The sequence below is a fragment of the Apodemus sylvaticus genome, chromosome 3 (genome assembly GCF_947179515.1).
Source record: "Apodemus sylvaticus chromosome 3, mApoSyl1.1, whole genome shotgun sequence".
Taxonomy (NCBI): Eukaryota; Metazoa; Chordata; class Mammalia; order Rodentia; family Muridae; genus Apodemus; species Apodemus sylvaticus.
This window is the reverse complement of record NC_067474.1, coordinates 35,490,659-35,515,823: the sequence shown is the minus strand read 5'-3', so window position 1 is coordinate 35,515,823 and position 25,165 is coordinate 35,490,659. Positions and strand designations below refer to the sequence as shown.

General features: G+C 43.5%; 1 protein-coding gene across 1 annotated transcript in view; it reads right to left on the bottom strand.

Moving 5' to 3' along the window:
- Faxc (failed axon connections homolog, metaxin like GST domain containing) overlaps positions 1 to 25,165 on the bottom strand; it is a 57,251-nt gene that overhangs the window by 4,878 nt on the left and 27,208 nt on the right. The window contains exon 5 of the mRNA XM_052176154.1: positions 5,534 to 5,650. Coding sequence (XP_052032114.1) covers positions 5,534 to 5,650 — 117 coding nt within the window. The remainder of the gene's footprint in view (positions 1 to 5,533; positions 5,651 to 25,165) is intronic.

Here is a 25,165-nt window from a genome sequence, read left to right as displayed (position 1 = left end):
TAAATCCACCTGCCTCTGCCTCCCAAGTGCTGGGATTAAAGGTGTGTGCCACCACTGCATGGAACCTGCCCCTTTCTACTGAGAACACAGAGTGAGGACCTCTGAATTTCACAGCACAACAACCACAGTCATCTCACAGTGCATTATATGGATGCATCACACTCTAATTATTTCCTCCAGTCCCTTGTCACAATCGTTTGATTTGTTTCTACACTGATGGCTCTGTCGATTAGAGTCTAACTACCCTGGTTTATTTTTTATCTAAAAAAAAGCATAATTCTCAAGACTAACAGCATGTGAATAGAACTGTATTAACACATAAAGAACAAAAGAGCACTTACAATTTCACACATCCAAGGTAATCACAACAATCATTTCAATTTGTCTTTTCTACTACTCTGACTTATCTGACTTGTCCTTACCTGTTATACCTTGTACCCCACATTCACATTCTTGTTCCCTTAAGGAGACACATATAAAATGTTCCATTTTCTCCTTCAGGGAGAGGAATGGGGCATCTCCCCAGGTACCACTGATAATCACAGTGACTGAGAAGATAAACAAGTTACAGCCACAGCAAGAAAGAGAAAAAGACCTCACAAAAGAGAGAGAGAGAGAGAGAGAGAGAGAGAGAGAGAGAGAGAGAGAGAGAGAGATTGAGATTGGAGGTCCCAGATGGCTCTCTTTAACTTAAGTCCATCCCCCAAGAAGCAGCACCAAAGGAACCCTAGAAAATGAGACTCTTACCCTAATGGTACAGGCCTACAGTCACCACTGCTTGAAAGCGGAGGCAGGAGGATCAAAAGGTCAAGGTTTGTCTGCTGTGGTGGTTTGAAGGAGAATGCCCCCCCCATAGGCACATTTATTTAAATGTTTAGTCACCAGAGAATGTCACTATTTAAAAGAATTGGAACTATTAGGAGGTGTGGCCTCATTGAAGCAGGTGTGGCCTTGTTGGAGGAAGTGTGTTATTGGGCGTGGGTTTTGAGGTATCAGAAGCCCATGACAGTCCCTGACTTTTTCTCTGCTTGCAGATCAGGATGTAGCTCTCCGTCGCTGCTCCAGGGACATGCCTCCTGACGCAGCATCCGTCAGGATGATAGCGGACTATGCCTCTGAAGCTGTAAGCCAGCCCTGAATTAAATGCTTTCTTTCATAAGAGCTGCCATGGTCATGGTGTCTGCTCACAGCAATAGAAAGGTAACTAAGACATCTGGGCCACAAGGGTGAGGTCACAGCCGCCATCAACAACTTACTGTGTTTCTAAATATAAAAGAAAAATGAAAGAAAAATAAATAAAATAAACATAAAAGGAAGGCTACAGACATGGCTCAGTTAAAGAGCACTGTCCTAGCCATGAGAAACTGTGGGCTTCATTCCTAACACTGAACACCCCCCCAAAAAAAAGGTGGGAGGGGAGAAGAGGAGGGAGAGGGAGGGGAAAGAAGGGAAAGCAAAAGGATAAGAAAGAGAAAAGGGGTAAGAGAGGGAAAGAAAAAAGAAAACTAGGCTGTAGCCTTAAGCTCTAGAGACATGCAGCATTCAGGGCTCTGTGGCTGGGCTGCCTGTCTTTCTGTGCCCTTGCTTCTTGACATTCCTTCCAGAAGACTTGTCCTCTATCGATGTGACATTACTGTCACTTCTGTGTGAGATCGTGGAGATTGCTAATCCCATCAGTCAACATTGACAAGGTTCTCATGGTGGACAGCACTGCACAGCAGAGGTTTACCCACCTGCTGAGATCCTCCTAACTCCCACAGACCTCAGTCCCCACCGCCATCCTGCAGGCTCTGCTGAGTAGAGAGTCTGGCCTGGGATGTAATCGGTTTACACAATCTGTCGAGGACCAATAGGGTTTCTTCCTGGAATGAGGAGAGGAAAGGAACCGTTCCCTAAGAGCGGGGAGCTGTGGTGGAAGAAGCGGTAATTCTATTGGATAGTTGGAGTTGGAAGGGTTTGCCTTGAGGAGCAAACACTGGGAGCCTACACATCATGTCCTGCCTCTCAAAAAGAATGAAACAGAGTGAACATCTAGACTTGGGGTCTACCTTTACCCTGCTCTGCTCTCTTTCCCATGGCCAAGTTTCCCATCAGGTACCACATGCTACCAACCAAAAAAACTATAAATGTGAGTAGCAGAAGCAGGTGTTGGGAGGAGAGACAGAGAAAAACAGAGAGAGAGACAGAGAGAAGCACTATTAACATAAATGCCTGTGCTGAATATGTAAGCTTCGTGAATAGAAAAACGGTTTTTCTTCAAGGTACATTCAGCTATCAGATAGCAATTTTATGCCCTGTAGAGTATAGATGGTTAAAGGTTAGTGTGGTAACATCTACTACTGATGAGGATATAGAAGCCAAACATTGCACTATATGGTTGGTGAAGGGTCAATTGCTATAGCCTACTATGAGCATAATTTGATTTTATTTATTGAAACTTGAAGTGTGCATGACTGTTGGCTTTGGATTCCACTTTGAGTTCCCCATTCTACTACAACACAATCATCATCATATAAAGTTATGCGCACATGAGGGTTAAGCACAGCTTTACATATCAGCACAGAAGGAAAGGGGAGATGGCACGAAGAGAAAAGAAAAGGTGGTTGAATAAATCACTTCTTCTATGGAAAGTTGTACAGCTGTTAAGGAATCTAGAAAGTTACAAGTAAGCCGTAGAGTAGAACACACAGCAACGCTCACTGCGTAAACAGACCAGAGCCATGAATATAGGAGCTTGTACATGAAAAAGAAAGGGCTTACGTTTACTCTACAATAGCCTACACTGGTTCTTCTGCAGGAGCAAGAGTGGATATTAATAAAGGGGAAAACCACACATTTTTACCTATTCTCTTGGCACTCAACTGGTAACCATTACATATTACTGTCTAATTTGAAGATCTAATCAAGCAAATAAAGAAAAAAAAAAAACTAGAGTGGCATTCTCAGACAACTTGAAAGCTGAACGCTCCTCTACCCAGAAGGCAATCCTAGAATTCTAGAATAAAGAGTCTTCTTTTGGAATTTCCCAAGTGGAAATACCCTCAACTGCCTTTTCAAGAAAACAAAAGTGATTACTGTTATCTTCCTGTGTCATCTTAATATCTCTAATAATCTAAAAATTTCAAGAACATTTTCATTGACACTGGAAACACCATCACCCAGACCCAGAATCTAAGATCAACTTTCTCCAAGATCAGCAATGTACAGTAAGAATGAGGGTGAAGGAGAGGCCTGCAGCATCCCTGGCACTAGCTTGGACCTGCTTGGGTCATAACCAGCAAATATTTGCCAAGCATGGGACTGGTGGCCACACATGTGCGCAGGTAAAAGTGTTACCAATCCTGACAACCTGAGTTTGATCTCCAAAACCCACATAATAGAAAGATGACCAACTCCTACAAGCTGTCCTTTGATCACCACACATGTGCCACATGTTCTTGTTCATATACATAACACACACACATACATACACACTAAAGAAGAAGGAAAGAAGAAAGAAAGAAAGAAAGAAAGAAAGAAAGAAAGAAAGAAAGAAAGAAAGAAAGAAAGAAAGAAAGAAGGAAGGAAGGAAGGAAGGAAGGAAGGAAGGAAGGAAGGAAGGAAGGAAGGAAGGAAGGAAGGAAGGAAGGAAAGAAAGAAAGAAAGAAAGAAAGAAAGAAAGAAAGAAAGAAAGAAAGAAAGAAAGAAAGAAAGAAAGAAAGAAAGAAAGGAAAAAAAGAACAGAAAATGTTACATAGTACATGCCAATAAAAATGCAGAAAGACTATTACTGATAACACAGACTACAAAAAATGGTCAAAATTTTAAGACAAATTATAGTTAGACTAATCAAGGAATTAAAATTGAAGAGGCTTTTGGACATTGCTCATAAGTTCAGAAAATGCTTTGGCCTTGCTAGAAAGCACACGAGTCCGGAACATGGATTCCTTCAACACAGCAATGCCCACCTGGGATTCAGCCTCGGGGACTAACAAGGGAAAGGATGAGTGCATATAAACGATAATATCCACCATAGGGCACTGATTTAGAGTGAGGGGCAAGAACGGCTTCTTCAGTGAGTGAAGCGCTTGCCATGGTAACCCCGATGGCCTGAGTTCAGGTCCCCAGAACTCACGTAAACACTAGACCTGTCTGTCACCCCAAGGCTTCCTGAGCAGCCAGTCTAGCCAGTCAGTGAGGTTCAGTCAGAGACCTGTCTCTAAAATGAAATAGAGTGGAAAGTCAGAGAAGATGAGATCAATATTGCCTTTCAGCCTCCATACACACATGCACACACGTGCACAGTCACCAGTATGACATTACACACACACACACACACTTTACCACTTAAAAAAGAATACTAACAAAAATATCTTAAGCAACCCACAAATACAAAGCAATATTAATTGCGTAAATTACAATACAGAAAAAGGATAGGATATTGTACAAGTATTAAATTCATTCTTGAGGAATAACAACCCGGGAAGACTAAAATGCACTATTTATTTTAAAACTTCAGGTTGTCACAGCATCAGTATTGTGTTCCAGCCTTTTAAAGTTCATACACAGGGGTGACTGATGAAACATGAAAATACACAGTACAAAATCAATAGTTCTCTGTGAATGTTGAAGTCACAGATGTGCTCATCTGGCTGCTTGCTTGTGTGCTGTGAGACAGGTTGTCCCCATACGCCCAGGCTGGCCCAAGTCTCATGCATTAGGCATGCATGTTCTGGGACTGCGGGTGTGAATCACCATGTCTCGCTTACACGTCTCAATCTTTAAAAAGCATTTCTATCTGTTTTATACTTTCTCCAGTTAAATATGTAATATTTGATAGTTATATGTACAGCTAGTGTGTGACTTTATCTTTACTATACTTAGTATTTTCAGAGGCATGACTAAGGTCAGGGACAACCTGCAGGAACTGGTTCTTTCCTTCTCCTATGTAGGTTCCAGAGATGGCACACTGGGTGCCAGGCCTTGTAGCAGGTGCCTTTACCTGCTGTGCATCCCACTAACCCACCACAGGAACATTTAAGAACTGCTGACTATTCGTCCATCTTCATCTTGAGCTAAATTAAGGAGAATTTCCACTGTCGAGCACTTGCAAGAGCAGCTTACGTGGCACTGTCAACAGCTAAAACCAAAGAACTAAAACTCTCCTTAACATACTCATATACACAACACGGCCAGACATGTCCTGGTTGTTTGTTCCAAAGCTACCGCAGAAACTTCCCCACCTAGGCCACTCACACTACTGGCTTTGGGACCGTCCTAAATTATCTTTATCGCTGCTCTCCTGGCAAAGCTTCTGCCAAGAGAGAGAGAGAGAGAGAGAGAGAGAGAGAGAGAGAGAGAGAGAGAGAGAGAGAGAGAGAGAGAGAGAGAGAGAGAGAGAACTGAAAGGAGGTGGATACATAAATAGCACCATGCTGGGGACACAGAACTGTTGGCATCACTGGCTCTCACTGCACCCGCATCCCCCTGCGGCTGCCCGCTCCCGCTCACCCAGCCCGGCAACTCTCAGTGAAGGGGAGGGAGTACTGCTTGCCTTTGATCAGCCGCTCCGGTCTTGTCCCCGGCAAGGTCCACATCGCCTGAGCTAAGTGTCCAAAGACAGTGGCATCAAGAGTGGAGAGCTTGGGCCCCATGATGTACTTCTTGTCACCTGTAGCAAATAGAGCGGAACAGTCACTGGAATGACCCACACATCCTCACTATACTATATTTGTTTAACCATGTGTACATGAAAACCATTTATAGAGTCAAAATGCATGCATTCCCCTTCAAAACAGACATACACACACACCCCAAAAATGTTTTATGACACAACTCCCAAGGTAGCAAGCAGAGAGGGTGCTCACATAAAGAATAAAGATGCTTCTAGAAAGAGGAATAACTCATTAACAACTGACGTCTCAACTTAGTAATTGAAAGGTGTGATACTTACCAATAACTGGAAGTTTGCTAGAACCATCACAAAAGCTATCCACACCAGGCACAGGGGACCTTAGTGTTTGTAAGACTAAATCAGCATGTATTTGCTTAGCAACCAAATAAGAGCCTAAGCTAAGGAGTTTGAAAGCAGCGTTGTCCGTGATGCTGTATGGACAGGACAAGCTGTATGCCACTGAGCACCAGCTTACCTGAGAAACCTCAACTAGAGAGGAGAGAAGGCCCAGGTTCAGCCCTGGCATCAGGCCCTAGGCGAGGATGTTTCAGATGACTGCTCTCACCTCTCCTTAATGGCACTGATAAGAAGTTCCGGTCTTGACACATGAGCTATCACACTTGAAAAAGAACTTCCCAAGTTGTTGGGGGGGGGGGGGCTGTTGTTAGGTATCATGTAGAAATTTCTACTTGTAGCAGACTGAGACCAACGGAGAGCCACAATGTATCTAATCAAATGTAAAGAACATGTGGTCGTGGGATGCCCAGTCCCAGATAATACAGTGCATCTTCAACATGATCCCTATACCTAAATCTCAGGGAACAGAAGAGGGGACAGAAATATTTTAAGATCCAGAGGACCAGGACTTCTGCTTCAAAATTGTATCTTCTAGACATGACAGGGAAGCTACACCCATGAAATCTCCACAATACAGTTGACTGTACAATACCTGAACAATGACAACACAAATTAGCATTTCACCATGGATGAGGGAAATGTCATAGATGAAGACCTATAGATAATTAACAACTGCTGGGAAACAGATAATTAGTCTTTCCTAGGATGGAGCTCCTAATTGCTTATCCAGTATCAATCGGTCAGCCCTAAAAACATACTCATACAATCAAAACCAAATGGACTTGACAGGTGATATTTATATATTTATTCGTGTGTGTGTGTGTGTGTGTGTGTGTGTGTGTGTGTATCAACAATAAAGACAAAGAGGCCAGGAATTTGAGAGGGGAGGAAGACTTGGAAGGGGCTAGAGAGAGGAAAGGGGGCTATTTATCATTCACATATGCAAAAACTTTTTAAATTAGTTTAATGAGAATGAAAGCTGCCCCCACGTTGGCGGCTGGGGTTAGGGAATGCCATATCATGAAGACAGTAGTAAACTTGTATTCACCCGGATCATATCCCAGCACATGATTATCCATCCCAATCATTACTTAACCTCTCAGAGACTTCCTGTCTACAATAGGGAGATGGCATTGAAGATACTTGTTCCTAGGGCCTGAGGATATATCTTAGTCAATAAAGTGTTTGCTTTGCAAGGATAATACCTTAAGCTCCATCCCTACACCCACATAGAGAGAAAAAAGATGGGCAAGATAGCACGTGGTTGTAACCTCTGTTCCTGGGGTGCGGAGCCTGGCTCACTGGCCAGCAGGCTGAGTCTGCTTTGAGGGTATGGATGAGAGACCCTGTCTCGTTACAGAAGGTGAGTGGTACCTGAGGAACAGCACCCAGGGCTTTCCCTGGCCTCCAGAGGCAAAGCGCCCATGGGAGCATATAGGAACACAGTCGCTCTCACACACACAAGAGGGCCTGTTCCTCAGGACTACTGTGGGGATGTAGACGTGGAGCTCACACTGCACCAGGTCTGAGTACCTTGTCTTGATGACAGACTGTCCCTCTTCAAGCCCAGGCCTCATCTCCTATGAATGTCATCTTGTAGGTCATATCACTGCTCTTCCGTGGCTTATTAAAGGAGTTAATAAATACAGTCCAAGCTCAACTTAGAAAATGAGACCCATGATACTCTGCTCCTAACTGTACTCAGTGAAATCCCTCCCTTCCTTTCCTCTACAACCCCACTGTTCCATTCTCCAGTGCATGCTGTCTCTCGCTGCTACACTACACGTTATGCCCCACAACCTATGTGGGGTCACACTTGTGTCTAGTCAATTCTGCCTGTCTTTGAGGTTCACCACCAGCTTCCTTTCAAAGCGGTCTCTCTCATTTTGCTCAGTGACAGGAACTTCCAAGTCACACTTCCTCAGCCCAGTTTCACTTCTGTCCGTGTAACCGCACAGGACATAAAGCATTAGTGTCTGCTAACATCCTAATCCTGAACTATAAAATGGAAACATTTGCAAGTTACCGAGAATACTGAGGTGACGTCAGCTAAGCACAGAGGAAATAAATGCCCTGCTTCTTCATCTGGGCCCCTTACATACGTATATAGCGTTTTTTTTTCTATGCCATCTCTGCCGTCTGTGCACTGGTTGTCTTTTATATGTGGATTTTTCCATCTACCAAATGGAAAGCCTTTTGACAGCAGGGGTCAGTTCTTATTTTTACTTAACAAACTCTTTCGATGTGTTTTTATTTTCCTGACAGGCTCGTATTTGAGAGTCATCCCTGACTTGCGAGCTGAGGAAGTTGAACCTTTGATGTCAGTGTATAGGTCAGGTAAGAGGAGGGACTGACAGAGGAGGCAACAGAAGGAACCAGGCCAGTGAAGACAAATGAAAGTGGGAGGTTCGCCTTAAATTATGCTCTTTATATTATGCCAGGCATCAGGTAGATCCCTTGAATCCCCAGATTCTGTAGGCATGGGCAGAAAGGCTCTTGTGAGTTTGACATAGCGGGAGAGAGAAAAGAAGAGGAAGGAGAGAAAGAGGAAGAGGGGGAGGGGCAGAATGTCTTACTGTTAGAGACTGTCCCTGCTAGGGCAATAAGCTGAGACTAGCCAAATAATCATTTTGGATGAATAAACTCAAGTCATACTTATTGAACCCCTCGGTATCAACCCACTTCCATCAACTCGGTCTTAATTTAGAATCTAAGCTGATTACACAAAAAGGAAAATAGTGATAAACTACCCAAGCAAAAATAATGCACACAGTAGGTATCATTCATCTTAAGACCAATACTTCACTGTTTTGTAACTTAAGTCTCCCTCCCCCCCAACCCTGGATATGCATGTGTCACGGTAGGTATGTAGAGGTGAGCATCTCTTGTTTGCCACTGTGTACACCAGGCTACTTGACCTTCAGACTTCCAAGGATTCTCCGGTTTCTTCCTACAGCTCACTCACTATAGTAACACTGACATACAGACACACACTACAGCATCTGACTTTACATGAGTTCTGCAGACTGGAACACGGGTTCTCACTGCTCTGTGACACGTGCTTACCTTCCACAGCCCTCTCATTTTCTGGCAGTGCATCTTGCTTGCCCATGCCTTAGTCACTGACCTATTGACACGGTAAATGCAAATGGCGGCGGCGGGACCCTTCTCAGGGTTCTTATGCTATTCTGCTAGGGCACGAGAGGACAGCAGATGACGCAAGAAGCCCTCCTATTGGGCTGCAGCAGGGATCCACCCAGTTATGTCACAACCCCAGCGGCCCACATAGACATCTTTTTTTTTTTTTTATAATTATATATTTTTTTTTATTATTCGATATAATTTATTTACATTTCAAATGATTTCCCCTTTTCTAGCCCCCCCACTCCCCGAAAGTCCCGCAAACCCCCTTCTCTTCCCCTGTCCTCCCACCCACCCCTTCCCACTTCCCCGTTCTGGTTTTGCTGAATACTGTTTCACTGAGTCTTTCCATAACCAGGGGCCACTCCTCCTTTCTTCTTGTACCTCATTTGATGTGTGGATTATGTTTTGGGTATTCCAGTTTTCTAGGTTAATATCCACTTATTAGTGAGTGCATACCATGATTCACCTTTTGAGTCTGGGTTACCTCACTTAGTATGATATTCTCTAGCTCCATCCATTTGCCTAAGAATTTCATGAATTCATTGTTTCTAATGGCTGAATAGTACTCCATTGTGTAGATATACCACATTTTTTGCATCCACTCTTCTGTTGAGGGATACCTGGGTTCTTTCCAGCATCTGGCAATTACAAATAGGGCTGCTATGAACATAGTAGAACATGTATCCTTATTACATGGTGGGGAGTCTTCTGGGTATATGACTATTGTCACCTTATCTGGAATACAGGATCTTCCATCATTTTCAACATCCGGATAAGCAGGAAACCTGGTAAATATCTTTAACAATCAGCACTATTGGAGCTGCCTAGAGAATAAACTGTATTCAAATGCAGTCCATGATTTCCACAGGTTCCTGAGGAAGAAGTGCAATGCTCTATCTTTAGGTGTGCACATGTGCAAGTATGTGTGTGGGGATTCACGTGTGCATATATATGTACAAGGGCGTGAAAATCAAAGGCCAATATCAGACCTTACTCTTTAGGAACCACCCTCAACTTTGTGTTTCTGACACAGGGTATCTCGTAGGGAACTGTCACTCACTGACTAGGATAGTGTGTCTGACAAGCAAGCTCTGGGGATCTCCCTGTCTCCATTTCTCCAGTTCTGGAATACAAGCATGCGCCTCTGCGCCCAGCGTTTTACATGGATGTTCAAACTCAAGTCCTCATGCTTGCATGGGAAGCACTTGGGCAGTTGAACTATCTCCCCAGGTCTGAGCCTTGTCTTTAAACACAGGAGTCTTATGCCTTCTTAGTTCTCTGGGCACCATGCTGAAATTCTGTGTGAGGCTTCTTGGCACATGCAGGACTGAACCTCCAACTCCCACTTTGAGGGAGTCTTCACTAGTGCCTATCCAAGGTTCTTCTCATTTCTGTCTGGACTGTTAAAAAGTTAAGAATTGCCACACAGCTCTTTCCCCCCAGTGTCTTCTCAGAGATCAGTGAACCCACAGACAGAATGCTCCATGTGCCATGCTCTGTAATCCTGGGATTACTCTCAATTTCTTCACAGCCAGGGTATTTAAGAACAGTGGTGATAATAGTCTCTCAGAGACTGCGACAACAAGATGCTACCTCTAAAAGATGTAAAGTCTGTTATCTAAACAACTTGAAATTTTCTGAGATCTGGTGCCTGCTATCAACTAAGTAAATAAACATTTTAGGACTGAGAGGAAACTGACTTTACTCTCTATGGCTTAGTAGTTAAATAAAGGAACCTGCTATAATTATGAGGCTAAAGCTATAGTGTAGTATTACCACAAGCTGCCAACAAATTACCTCCCAAATTTAACAGCTTTCAATAAAAAACTTTTCATTGTTATTGTTTTTTGAGACAAGAGTCTCTCTGTATTATCGGCTGTCCCGAAAGTTTATATGTAGACCAAGCTGGCCTAAAACCTATAAAGATCTACTTGCCTCTGCCTCAAGATGTGTGCCACCACACCCTGCTCTAAATTTAATTTTAATTACGTGTGTGTGTGTGTGTGTGTGTGTGTGTGTGTACTTGTGCCATGGAGTATTTGTAGATATGAACTGACCAGTTGCAGAAGTTCATATATATATATATATATATATATATATATATATATATATATATATATACATTTGAATGAGAGAGAGCTCTTGGGTAGACAAGTTCACTGGCCCCACGGAAGGAGGCCAGGGAAGTTTCCATGGGAAGGAAGAGAGAAAGGAGGGGGAAGAGAAAGAGAGAAAGAGCAAAGAGAGAAGCAGAAGAGAGAAGGGGAGAGTGCGTGAAGGAGAGAACAAAGTCTGGATTATATAGGGAAGAGCCTCTGAAGAAGGGCAGCCAGCCCCTGGGTGGAAAGTTCAGGGTTGGGGGCAGGGTATGCCAGGTAGGGAGTGAGGGATGCTGGGAGAACCTTGGGCCAGATGTGCTCTGATATGTAAACTTTTGAACAGTTGATACTATGTCTCAGCTGTTCACTAGCTCTTGGATAAAGACAGCTCCTCATTGGTCCGTGGGTCTTTCTAGTTAAAGTGGCATATATAAAGCTGCTTATTGTATTTATTGTTCTCTTTTTCTGTGCGTTAAATGCTTCACAAACTACCTGACTAAAGGGATGTGTATCAACTACACCTGACCTTAAATTAAATGATAATTCTCTGACATTAAAACAGACTGTGGTGCTTTGAATAGGAATGGCTCCTCATAGGCTCATAGATTTGAATACTTGATCCGCCAGGGAGTGGCATTATTAGGAGGTATGCCTTATTAGAACATGGGTAGCCTTGTTGGAAGTGTGTAACTAGGGTGGGCTTTGAGGTTTCAAATGCACAGACCAGACTCAATTGTTTCTCTCTCTCTCTCTCTCTCTCTCTCTCTCTCTCTCTCTCTCTCTCTCTCTCTCTCTCTCTCTCTCTCCCTCCCTCCCTCCCTCCCTCCCTCCCCCCTCTCTGTTTCCCTCCCTACCCGCTCCTGCTGACTGCTGACCCAAATATAGACTTCTTAGCTCCTTTTCCAGCACCATGTCTGCCTGCGTGCTGCCATGCTTCCTGCCATTATGATAGTGGACTAAACCTCCGAAACTGTAAACTAACCCAGTTAAATGTTTTCCTATATAAGAGTTGCCATGGTAATGATGCTTCCTCACAGAAATAGAACATTGACAAAGATATAGACAGTACTTTCACAGCAATTAAAAAAAAAAAAACAGTATGACTTAGCATAGCACTGTAATCCCAGCAGTTAGGAGCCTGAAGAACTCCAAGTTTAAGGCACCCTCAACTACATGGAAAAAGTCTGTCTCAAAACAAGCAGACACAGACAATGCTAACTAGTCCTCATGTAACAGGCAAATTGACTCAACTACTGAGGGGCTTGTTTGGTACCCATATGCCCTAAAAGTCCCATCAGAACAGTTCTGTGATGACTTTGTCTAAAGAATACAATCCAGAAAGACAGAAACCACTACAGACAATGAGATCTGCAGTAGCTCTAAACTCCACCCCCCAGCACCTGGCCAGTAGCCGGCACTACAGGAACTCAGAAAATATAGTTGTTGTTACATCAGTGGGAACTCCATTGCAATACTATGTCCTTAAAGTTTGTGCACTAAATTCATTCCTTGCAATATTTAGTGTCACATAACTACAGACTCTAGAACTTAGGGTCTGAGCAAGGACATGGGTACTCAAGCTAACCACTGGATTAGGCAGGCCCACCTCATACTGTCAGGGCTCACGGGCTCCACAGTTACTTGGCCTTCTATTTACTAGGCCTTCTAGTAAGTCCCAGGATTCACAGGAAAGGTGGTCAGTTTCCAACAAGATCGTGTCCATGGACAAGGCTGGGAGCAGAGGAACATAAGAGAGATGGATGACCCCTTACTACCAGAAGGTATGGGCGGTGTCTCCGCAGCGGGGACCCATACAAAATGAAGCTCAGAAGGCAAACAACCAATCTAAGTGGTTTCAAGAGGTGAACTAAAGGGAAAATACAAAGAAAATGTCTAAGTAGAAATAAGTATCAAGCAAGGCAGGGGAGATGGCCCATGCAGTGAACTTCAGCAAGCAAGGGTTGTACAGTGTGGCAGATGCCCACGGGAACAAGTGGGAAAGAGGATCTCGTGAGGGTAGGGGTAGGGTTATAAAGAAAGGAGCTTAAACTTTAGTAGAGAAGCGCAAAGGCCTTCGGTTCTGGTTTATATTTTAGAATCTAAAATTTAGATGAACAGCTGTAGAATGAAGAGAGGAGACTAAAGGTTGAGACAGCTGAGCAAGAAGCCAGAGCAAATCCAGGCAAGCCACCCGACGCTTCTGTCACCTCAGGTACTTCTACCACAGGGGCTGGGCAGAAAGCAGTTAGAAGATTACAGAATTAGGTGAGCACTCCAGCAATGAAGTCAATCAGTGTTCTCAGTAAGCAATCACTCACTAAGCATCACTGTATAGCCAGGGCCTTGGGTCCAGATTCAATGGAATCTACCCATCTACAAACCAGACATAATTATACCATTGGTAATAATAATCACAATGCCTACTCTATGATGTGGCGGTCGGTTGGAATGACTCCCACAGGCCCAATTGGTGGAATTGTTTGGAAGGATTAGGAGACATGGCTTTTGTTGGAAGAGGTGTTGGGGGAGGGGTAGGCTTTGAGGTTTAAACAACCAGTACCACTCCCAGTGTACCTCTCTGCCTACTACTTCTGTTTTAATATGTGAGCTCTCTGCCATTACACCACCATGCCTTTGTTCCACCATTATGGATACTAACCTCCATACACATTTATCCCCAATTAAATGTTTTCTTTTATAAGCTGCCTTGGTTGTAGTGTTTTATTACCAAAAAGTAACTAAGCTTCTCATTCTATATTGAAACCTAAGATATAAATACCTGAAGTATGGATGCCAATATTGTTTGTGTTGTTGTTTTACTTTGCTTTGCTTTGCTTTGCAGGACACTGAGTAGCCCTGGTTGGCCTGAAGCTCCCTGGGTAGATCAGGCTGGCCTCAGATCCAGAGAGCTCTACGTGTCTCTGCCTCCCCAGGAGTGGGATTCACGGGTATATGCTGCCATGCCTGACCCAATATAGATTTTTAAAGCTGATTGTCTCTGTGGCATTATCTTCTCAGGGTTTTGTTTCGTTTTGTTTTTTAAGTATCCTCATTTAGGAATTGAATTCCTCATTAGGAGTTGTGTGAGAACATAGAGTTAAACCCTTTTCTCTAAAGAAGAAGAAGCTAGAATACCCCCAGAATAAAACAAAGAAGTCTGTCATAATTATATCAAGTAATCTGTAGCACAAAATACAATACAAAAATTTCTAGGAACTCAGTATTTTGTCACATTTAAATTTATTCTTCTAAAAATAAATTTGGGTATATATACTACATGTCAACTTATTTTTAACATGACACATTTTTACTAATAAAATACACGCAATAAAAATGGAATAGAGCACTGGAGAGATAGCTAAGCAATAAGTAGTTAAGAGCACTAACTGATCTTCCTGAAGTACCGAGTTCAATTCCCAGCAACAACATGGTGGCTCACAACCATCTATAATGGGATCTGACAATGTACTCACATATATAAAATAAATAAGTCTTTTTAAAAAGGGAAAAGAGAGGAATGATGGCACTAGTCTGTTATTCCAGTGTTCAAGAGGTCGAGGCGGAATGACATCCTGGAAATATATCAAGTTCAAGGTCAGCCTGGACCACACAGAAAGACCCTGTCTGAAAATTAACAAAAGGAAAAGGAGAAAAGGAAGAGGATGCCTGGGAGAAGAATGGAAAATAATCCACAAATTGAGGTTCCAACTGTGTAATCCTCTTAAGCACAAAAATGGAGCCCGATCACACAATCAAGGATTGCTTCGCTGGCCCTCGGACTCTCTAGACCCCATCCTACCTTTGGTATTCTGGAATGAGGAGGATGAGCAAAAGGAGGATTTAGTACTTTCTAAGTATATGATCTAGTAGCCTCTCTACCAGAGAGCAGCACACAATGTAGCGTTATTGATCACTAAGTAAAAACCTTTCTGAGTAAACCGTGTGCCCTTCAATCCGTAAGCACAGGTTTCCAGGATGGCCCTTTGAAGAGTTAAGCTCTCACCAGTGTTCAGTTAACAAAGAAAAAAGTAGGATTTACAAATCTAACCAATGCTTTTCTTACATGTGACTTTACCGACCTACCAGTGCAAACACAGACTTAGATGTACTAAAGCAAAAGAGACAGATGTAATTATCCTTATCAACATCACTAAAAAGAGACAATCCACAGGTGAAAGGGGAACCATGAAAGGGGATGGTTTGGATCCTCAAAGCTATGTTTGATAAAACAGGTTCCAAATGGCCCCCCAACCAGGAGGCCCACGTAGGACAGCTTATAGCTAGACTGCTCTTTACAATCACCCAGCAACATGTGGTTAGCCAGGGTGTTTCAAGTTTAGAATACCTGCAAGGTACTACTAAAAATACTGCCTAAGATTTTAGGCACACCACACCAAAGACCAGTCTGCAGTCAGGGAACAGTGGGAAAACTCAGCTGGTTAAAGTACTTGTCACCACATCTGACGACCTGCATTCCTGCTCAGAAATCCCCACGGTAGGACAGAACAGAGTATCACAAGCTAAGCCTGACCTAGGCACACACCAATTAAATACAATATTAAATTTTTCTAAATGGACACAGTATCTTACTGCCCTCTAAATTCAGATGTCTCCACCCGTACCTTAGCGCAGCTCTCTGACCTCATCAGAGAACTTTCTTTATGCACTGGATGAAGGTCACTGCACAAATTCACAAGTGGTCAAAGTCCTAAGAAGAAGTGACGATGTAGTGCTCGCCACAAATGAGGAATCTGTAACACACACCTTCAAGGCTCAGAGACCATCGGGGAAGGTGGGGTGGAGAGGCTCGTAAGAGCCAGACGGAGAGAGGTCAGGAAGGACTGTTGCCCTCGTGAACTCAGAAACCTAGCCTATGTCAGATTTCAGACCTGTTTAGACCATCCACAAATAAGCAAATAACCAAATTCCACAGATTGACCAAATGGGATGCAGAGTTTACATGCATGATAAAAAGCAATGCTTTCAGATTTACACACACACACACACACACACACACACACACACACACACATACACACATACACACACACATCTTCACAGACACCGCTGGTAATGCTGACTTGGGGCTGTGTGGCTGGCTCTCTACCTGACTACACTCATCTCCCAGGTGATCTGAACACTCAAGAACAAGAGCAAGCCAGTCAACACCCTAGCATGGAGGAAAGGAACTAGGGAGCCTCCATCCATAACTCGGCAGCTATGGACAGTTTGTCTTCTGAGGGAGGAAAAATCAGTTTTCTTCAAGGATGTGGCTCCTGGTAGGTCAGCCATGCTCCGGTGCATGACCCCACCCCAAGAAGTATATACACAGCACAATTTAGAATCAATACGGCATTAAATTTTAAAAGGCAAAGAATTATTACAAACATTTTTAATTTTTAAATCCAGTGTTATGATTAACTGATTAAATATGATGTGAACAAACCCAGTCAAGGTCACGTCCTCAATAGTACTGAGGTAAACCTGATCTGTTCTAATTTAATCTCCTCCCTAATAACAGACTCCAGTGTTCTTTCTTATAGTGGCATGAAGGTGTATAAATCCTCTTGGGCCCCCCTGCATTTGTCCCCTACCCAGCCTTCCCTTCCTTAAGTAATTAAGTCCCCACTCCTAACCTATTTCAGATTTCAGACCTGTTTAAACCATCCACAAATAAGCAAATAAACAGATTCTATGGACTGACCAAATGTGATGCAGAGTTTACATGCATGATAAAAAGCAATGCTTTCAGATTTACACACACACACACACACACTCACAGACACCACTGGTAATGCTTACTTGGGGCTGTGTGGCTGGCTCTCTACCTGACTACACTCATCTCCCAGGTGATCTGAAAGAGCCCTCAGGTCACTTTTCTAAAAGTGTCCCCATAGTGGTGAGCACTCAAGTCTGTTTCGTGAAGCACTGCTTTGAGATTCCAGAACATTCATTCAATATCTATTATTTTCTTCTCTTCTATGTGGCTCTCCCCCTTTTGGCTTGATTGACAAGCACGGATATTTTTGCATCTTTATTCTTCCCAGCTGGCCTGTGTTCCCAGCATGCACTGGGCATACTAAAATGTGGATAGACACAAACTAATGCTTTCGTCCTCTCTCAGTGCCCAGCTGTGAAGCTTTCTCTGTCATGTTCACTGGGAACAGGTGCCCAGTGCTCAGGCAAGGCCTAAAGGCCTAATGTGAAAGCGGCCTGGGCATTCCTTTCCATGAGGTCCTGTTTGTGTGACATGCAGAATTGGGACTCAAGACATAGTTCAGCAGTTTAGGGCACTTGCTGCTCTTATGTAGAACCAGGGTCTAGTTCCCAGCACCCACATCATGCAGTTCCAGGGAACCTGATACCTGCTTCTGACCTCTGCAGGAACATGCATATATGATCATGGAAGGATATACACGCATACACATAAAAGAAAAAATATATTGTTTAAAATTGAATAGCAAAAACAAGTATAATATACTATACCAAAAATATAAACATGATCAAAATGTCACATTAAGTGGGATAGTGGTGCATGCTATAATCTCAGCTACTCAGAAAACAAAGATACAAGGAAGAGGAGTTCAAAACATCTTAGGCAATTCAGTAAGAGCCCATTTTAAAAAAAGCACATCCTACCTTTTAAGTTTGCATAATTAGTATATGTTGATGAAAACATTTATTAAAAAAATAAAAGTGTTCAATTGTCCAAATCAAAACTCCTTTGAGGAAAAGACTGAAAAGAAACTAAAAGAAAAGATTCCAGGGTCCAGGGAGATGGTTCAGCGGGTGGACGTGCTTGTCAGATTAACCTACAGCCTGTACCGCACCCCTAGAGAATCACTGGAAAGGCTGATGGTCAGCACCGTCTACAGGTGGCTGCAAAGCCAGCAGAAACAAGAGAGAGCTTTCTCACCAAGGCGGAAGGTGAGGCTGACTCCTGCAAGCTGCCCTCTGAGCTCCCCGGGAGCTCTGCTCACTGGGCCACCTCAGGTCCCAGTCCACCCAGACTAAGTTGTTAGTGTTTTATTGACACTGGGAACATCCTGAGATTAAAACCCACTAAAGTGGCTCGGTACTCTTTTTTTGTTTTGTTTTGTTTTGTTTTTTGGATTTTGTTTTTTTTCGAGACAGGGTTTCTCTTTATAACCTTGGCTGTCCTGGAACTCACTCTGTAGACCAGGCTGGCCTTGAACTCAGAAATCTGCCTGGGAGACTTCTGTCTCCCAGAGTGCTGGGATTACAGGCGTGCGCCACCACCGCCGCCACCACCACCACCGCCGCCACCAGCACCACCACCGCCACCACCACCACCACCTGGCCTGGTACTCTTCTTTTACAAGGGCCTCCCACTCTGAATAAATGCAGTGTAATTTCTGGACCTACATGCAAAACTGAACATTTCTCTCTGCTAGGTTTCATCTTGTTAGGGTTAAAAGCTTTGACTTTTCCATCCAATGTCATTGGAAAATCAACTTCTCCAAAGTTGTGAGCAGGTCATTGAGAAAAGTACTACACATGATGAATACTGTCTCTAAGAGCTGGGTGGTGTCATTCCATCATAAATAACAACAGGAGGATACAGTGGTTCAACCTGCCGTGAATCTGCCTCCATCTCATGCAGACGTTTTCGATCATTTTCTCTGGAGGAGGAAGTTCTCTTGCCCACCACAATGTCATGGCATCCAGCCATATGAAGACTTCCAGAAATGGTCTTCCCAGTGGCCAAGCTATGCAGATGCTACATTGGCTCTACCTTGCTCAGAATTCATCAGAGGCAGCTTTGTAAAACCAGCCATCTCCTTAATAACTTGCTTGAGTATTTTGTTTCATTATCTGAAAGTGTTGCCCCGCTCCTTTTGTAAATAGGAACAGTTTCCCATCTCCATCTTCCACATCTTCCTGTTTCTAAATGGCGACAGGAGGCTTGTGAGCTCAGATGGGAAATCCTCAGCCCTGAAGAGCAAAAGGTCATTTATGCAGGTGTGAGACCAAACAGCACTCACCACAGCGTCTGCCCACCTGTTTGTCTGTAACGTGAAACCCAGAATTACACTGATTTTGTTCCAAACAGTTGCACAACTGCTTTAGGATAACTTGATAAACTCATTTGCCTTTTGTCCACTAACATTAAGTTCCCCTTGCCACATACTTCATCTCCACTCAAGTGTCTGTCTCAAACGCAGTATATCCACACCTAAAACTCCATGAGCCCCCTCCTCCAATGACTCTCTTTCCCACTTCTGTCTCTAAACTCAAGCCTAATCCATCCATCCCTGTCTGCCCAACTATAACACCCTGGTTGTAGTCCCAACACCATCTTTCCTGGACATCACACACAGACACACAGTCACACATGCACACACAAGCCCATACACATTCAGACACACACACACACACACACACACGCACACCCTCCATCACCACACTAAACAGAAAACAGGTTTTCTGCAACATTTCTACTTTATTTTTACCAAATTTTCTCTCTCCCTCCCTCTCTCCTACTCCCTCCCTCTATCCCTCTATTTCTCCCTTCCTCTCTCCCCTCTCTCCCTCCCTCCTCCTCTCCCTCCCCCCTCTGCCTGTGTATTTCAATGTGTATGGGTACATATGTCACCACGCATGTGTAGAGAGGCCAGAGAATCTTCTAATTATCGTTTTTCTCCTTCTGCCGTGTGGATCCTGGGCCTCAAACTCAGCTCATCGTGTTTAGGAGCAGAGCCCTTTCCTGCTGAGCCACCCGTCAGTGCCCCGCCTCTCGTGGCCTCCTTTGCTCTCAAACAAGAAGCACAATTATTTATGCTATATATAAAACCTGACCGTTCTCAGCCCCTGACTACCTCTGCCCGCTAACACCCCTCTGCTCTTGTAAAATGTCTAACCACATTGGCCACTTTTCAGTCTTTGAAAGTTCCCAGCTGCATCTGATTTCTAGATCTTTCCACATCATGTTCCTTTCCTATTGCCCACTTACATACACACACACACACACACACACACACACACACGTCTAACCTCTGGCTTATGTTTCAGCATTCACCTTAACTGTCAACCACCAAAGAAGTCTTCTGGAATGACTATGACGTGTCCACAATTCGCCCCCTGGAAACTGCCCTCTTTGCTTCCTGTTGTTCATGAAGGCACCCCTCAGAGATGTGTGATTTTATAAATGCTTACCAAAGATATGTCTTTCTCAACTCATATTTGTACTGAACTTGCCTGCTACTGACTCTCAAGCCCTTCACAAAGATCTCAGCATGCTACTCAAAGCCTGTCTCTTTGATTACAGCTGGTCCGAATTGTCATGTTTACAAATACATTCTCCTACAATGTTCCTAGTGGATACAGGTCTGAAAGGGGCATTGGAACCTGTCACTCTTCTGTCCCCATCCTTTAACTGTATCCATAATTTAAGCTGTTCAGGATGGCACATGCTAGTAATCCCAACATTCAGAACTCAGAGACAGGAGAATCAGGAGTTCAAGGCCAGACTGTGCTACATGGTGAGTTTGAGAACAGACTAGGCCACATGAGGCCCTAACCAGAAAAAAATGGGAGATTCGTAAATTTAGTATTTTTTGCTCAGAATTAATTCGTAGATCCACAAATCCTGCGATTATGGTTGGCTGTCTGCTAACTGTGTGCAGTCGCTACTAACTACCCTCCGTGCAGTACTGGTCACCATTCCTGAAACTGGATTTCATTATTTTTCCCCATATATGATTCCATCTCACAAACAAACTCCATTTAATATTTACTCATCTACTGTCACAAGATAGCAGCAGCAGCAGCACATAGGACCTATAGATGTCCAATTAATAGAAAAGAAGCACTCTGAGGAACTAGTCTATACTGCTTCATATAATTGGAGACTCACACTGTGGTCAGGTGGAGGGTCACCAAGTCCAGTTACCTCAGCAACAGCCTATATCTCCACCATGATCCTTAGAATCCAGAAGAAATTCTAGAGAAGAAAGTGAAGCTCATTTCAACCCGCCCATTAGTCCCCAACATACACACACACACACACACACACACACACACACACACACACACACACACACACACACACACATACACACACACACACACACACACACACACACGAGGTGACCACCTCCACACTTAAAAATAACACTTAGCTTTGGCCCACATTATGAAATCTGCTTTTCAAAACATCAAAATGCAGTCTTGTTTTGCAACTGGGAAGGTCTGGGGACCACAAGGGCTACAGATTTTTCTATTTATCATCACAAATGCTTTCCCATGTTGTTCTTTGATAATATTTTAATCGTCTATATGTAACTTAACTGTCAACTAAGTGACCAGTCAAGTGTCTTTTTTACTTGAAAAACAGAAGAAATGATTCTTTTTATCCAGCAATAGCATGTAACCATTCTGTAAAACTGTACCACGTTGTAGCTACATATGCTTAGGAAACGGGCTGGGAAGCCTCTGACAGACACACTACTTTGCATCATCTGCCCTTCATTAAATAATCACGATCACAAATGCTTATTAAAATAACCAATAAATGTGGTTCTTACAAATGTGCCAATCCGATATCAATAATGACTGAAGACCAAAGAAACCCTGAGCTATTTTCAGACTCAAAAGAAACACTTCACACTAGAAAAATGCACAATAAATTTTTTATAAAGCAAGTGATGCTTTCTGGAAATTAGCTTTTCTCACTCCCATTTATAAGTCATATTTATCATTTGGCTCTTATCTGAGCAGGCTCTTAAAGGCTTGCCTACCAATAGACGGTACGACCTCAGTTTACAAACATATCTATGATTGTTTTATTTTGTTTTGTTTTCAATCCTTGAGGGTGGAGCCCAGAGTCCTACATTGGATGAGCGCTCTACCAACAGGGCTACATTCTCAGACAACCAAAACTTATTCAGTAGTCCACTTCTAGAAGCAAGTTAATAAATCATTAGAGACCACTCCTTAATTTGATAGTCTAAGCTCTGTCTATCTACTTCAGGAAATGTTCTGAAGACGCCACACTGAAATAACAGTCACTTCAAGTTCAATCCATAAGGAAAGTTGGGGTCATAGTTGGTAGCCGGGAGCCATGTCAAAGACACGCCAGGGAAATGGCAAACCCTTCTCCCTTCGCTCGTGTATGGCTGTTGATAGGACACGCAGAAAACATCTAGTCCATATTGAAGACTGAAGCTTTCCCACAGAGACTGCTCCTACTGTGGTTCCCTAAACCTGTGTCCTTGACTCGGCTGTATGCCCTAAGCCGGCCTCCTTTTCCCAACCTGCATGGGAAGCACACTGAGCTTTGGCTGCTACAGCCTCTCCACCAGACAGCCATGACCACCCAGCCCCAGCTCTCCTGTACGTGTGTCTGACCTTTCCTTATTCCCTCACCACCTAGATCTGAGTTCTGGGACCCAAGCCATGCAAGCAGCGGCAGTTAGAAAAGAATATCTAAGCCTAATGTTCTGGATTTGATCCTGTCTCACGTCTGCCTAATGGTGTGACTCAATCTATGTATACTTCCTTTTCCTGTTATCAGATGTTGTTATAGTGTTGTTTGAGTTTGTCCGGGATCCCATGGTCTCTACTTACTTTAATTGCATACCTAATGGTCCCAGCTGGGGATCTCCTTGTTAATACAGACACTGCTATACAAATCTTATTCTCATACTGTCTTATTTTCTGTTTTTTTTTTTTAATGTATTTGCAGAGTCAGAATTAGCAGAACAAAAGTATAAGACAAACAGTAGGCAAAGTGGAGTTTGTCAAGTTTTTCTGGCATCAGCTATGATACAGGCATACAGTCACATGGAACAGAACATTTAATGGTAGGGAAAAGAAAAGAAAAGAATGTATGTATATCTATACATGATTCAAAATTATGTATAAAAGTGTTAAAAGGTTAGCATCAGATAGTACTTTGGTTAGCAATAAGTCATAAAATTATTTTGACTTGCTTTCCTTCTCTGTGCTTTTCTGAACCTTTCCAAATTTCTATAATTGACATTTTTTCCCTCAAGACAGGGTTTCTCTGTGTAGCCCTGGCTGTCCTGGAACTCACTCTGTAGACCAGGATGGCCTCGAACTCAGAAATCCACCTGCCTATGCCTCCTAAGTGCTGGGATTAAAGGTGTGCACCACCACCACCCATATATTGACAAATGTAAAAGTCAGAAAAAAAGATTTTTGGTTCAAACACAGATTTCCTAAGAAATAATATTCCTAATAAAGGTATGTTAAGGGTAAATTCTGTGATTGAAATAAAGGTTACTTCAACACAAGCATTGTGGCTCTTCACGACAGTGGATCTGTTGCTACTAGGTGGCAGTAAGCAGTAGCTGTGACAGCAGTAGACAGAGAGGAATTACCTATGTCCTGGGCTAGACAGAGCAGGTCCTGGAGAATCCATCATGGTACTCAGAACGGCACCCAATTTAAAACCTACAAATATTAAGTGAGACTTCCCATTCAGACCACAGTCAACCACTGACGTCTGGAACCATAGCTGAGGAGCCATGAGTGGGGCAAACGCCCATGCTCACAAGGCTCCCCGCCTATCCATGAGTGATGCACAGTGATGCACTGGGAACAAATCTTAGTCACTGAGTGCTCAGAGAAAGTGTCAGTGGTCATTACTGACATCACCCTGCTGTCTAGCCTTCTCAGAGCAAGAAATGCTTCTGGAGGACTGATATTCACCAATGCCCTGGTTAAGAAATCAATGCTGTTCAATTGTTCAAAGGGATTTTACTGCCATAGTCTTTGCCATAACAATTACTCTGGAATTCAACTCCTCATTAGTGGAGGCTTCCAACAGCATAAACTGGAGAAGAGGAGGGGTAAGTCAGAAACAGACACAGCCGCGGTTGGGGAAGAAGGATCCTACTAAGGGTCGGTCGTCTGAGGTCAAGATGATGATTCCCAGAGCAAGGCGCCAGATGGCGTTCAAGGGAGGACTCCAGGGCTAGCGGATATCTGGAATGTGGAGCAATCAAGTGCTCAGTGTAGAGCACTCTGCAAGAGGGGTTATGTCCCCAGAGCCACCACTTCAACATACCAGGCAGGTTCCAACAAAACAAATCCTACATCCCAGTTCCCCGTGGTGCAAGGAATCTAGCATGCTCTAGCACGGGAACGGTGACAGATCTGGACATCATTACCACAAAGGGAGGACGGGTGAACAATACCACGTTCTGAAAATAAAACCAGAAGTCCCACTGAGTCCATTAAACAGTCCCATATCAGAGAACGTGGGTTCACATCTATGCTGCTGCTTTGGACAGTCTCTGTGAATCAAGCTCACCCAGTATAGAACTACAGCAGCGCAGGTTATCTGCAGCCAGCTGGTGAATGGAATAAGTCCCCCTCACTAGTTCATGGGCATTTAAGGCTCTTTGCCTGTCTAAGGAACTCCCCCAGACATAATTTAGCTCATGATATCCAATAAAAGCAAAATCTTGGATAAAACACGTTAGGAAGAAGAAAACTAAGGAAACACCCCCGAATGAACAGCTTAAGGTTACATGGGTCAACGCATGCGCACGCATGCGCACGCATGCACATGCAAAACAGGTCAGATACTAGGTTGTCGCCCAGTCTGTGTAACTCCACTTGAGGATGTGCTTACAAGCAGCCTGATCTGTTTATAAATAGAGGAGGTTCCTTGCTCAAAATTACCTATCCTCACAGCACAGCTAGAATCCCTTGCAGCCAAGTCCCAGTGCCGAAGTGTCTTCCACATGCTCTCACATGGGTCCTCTGTGGCTACGCTAAAAACTAACGCCAGAGATTACTCTGGGAGATTAGGGGCCTTGGTTAAATGGTAGAAATGCAACCTACATGTGGGAGCAAAACCCCTAAGCAAGTTAGATTCATACACCAGCAGCACTCTACTCGTCATGCAACAGTAAGCACA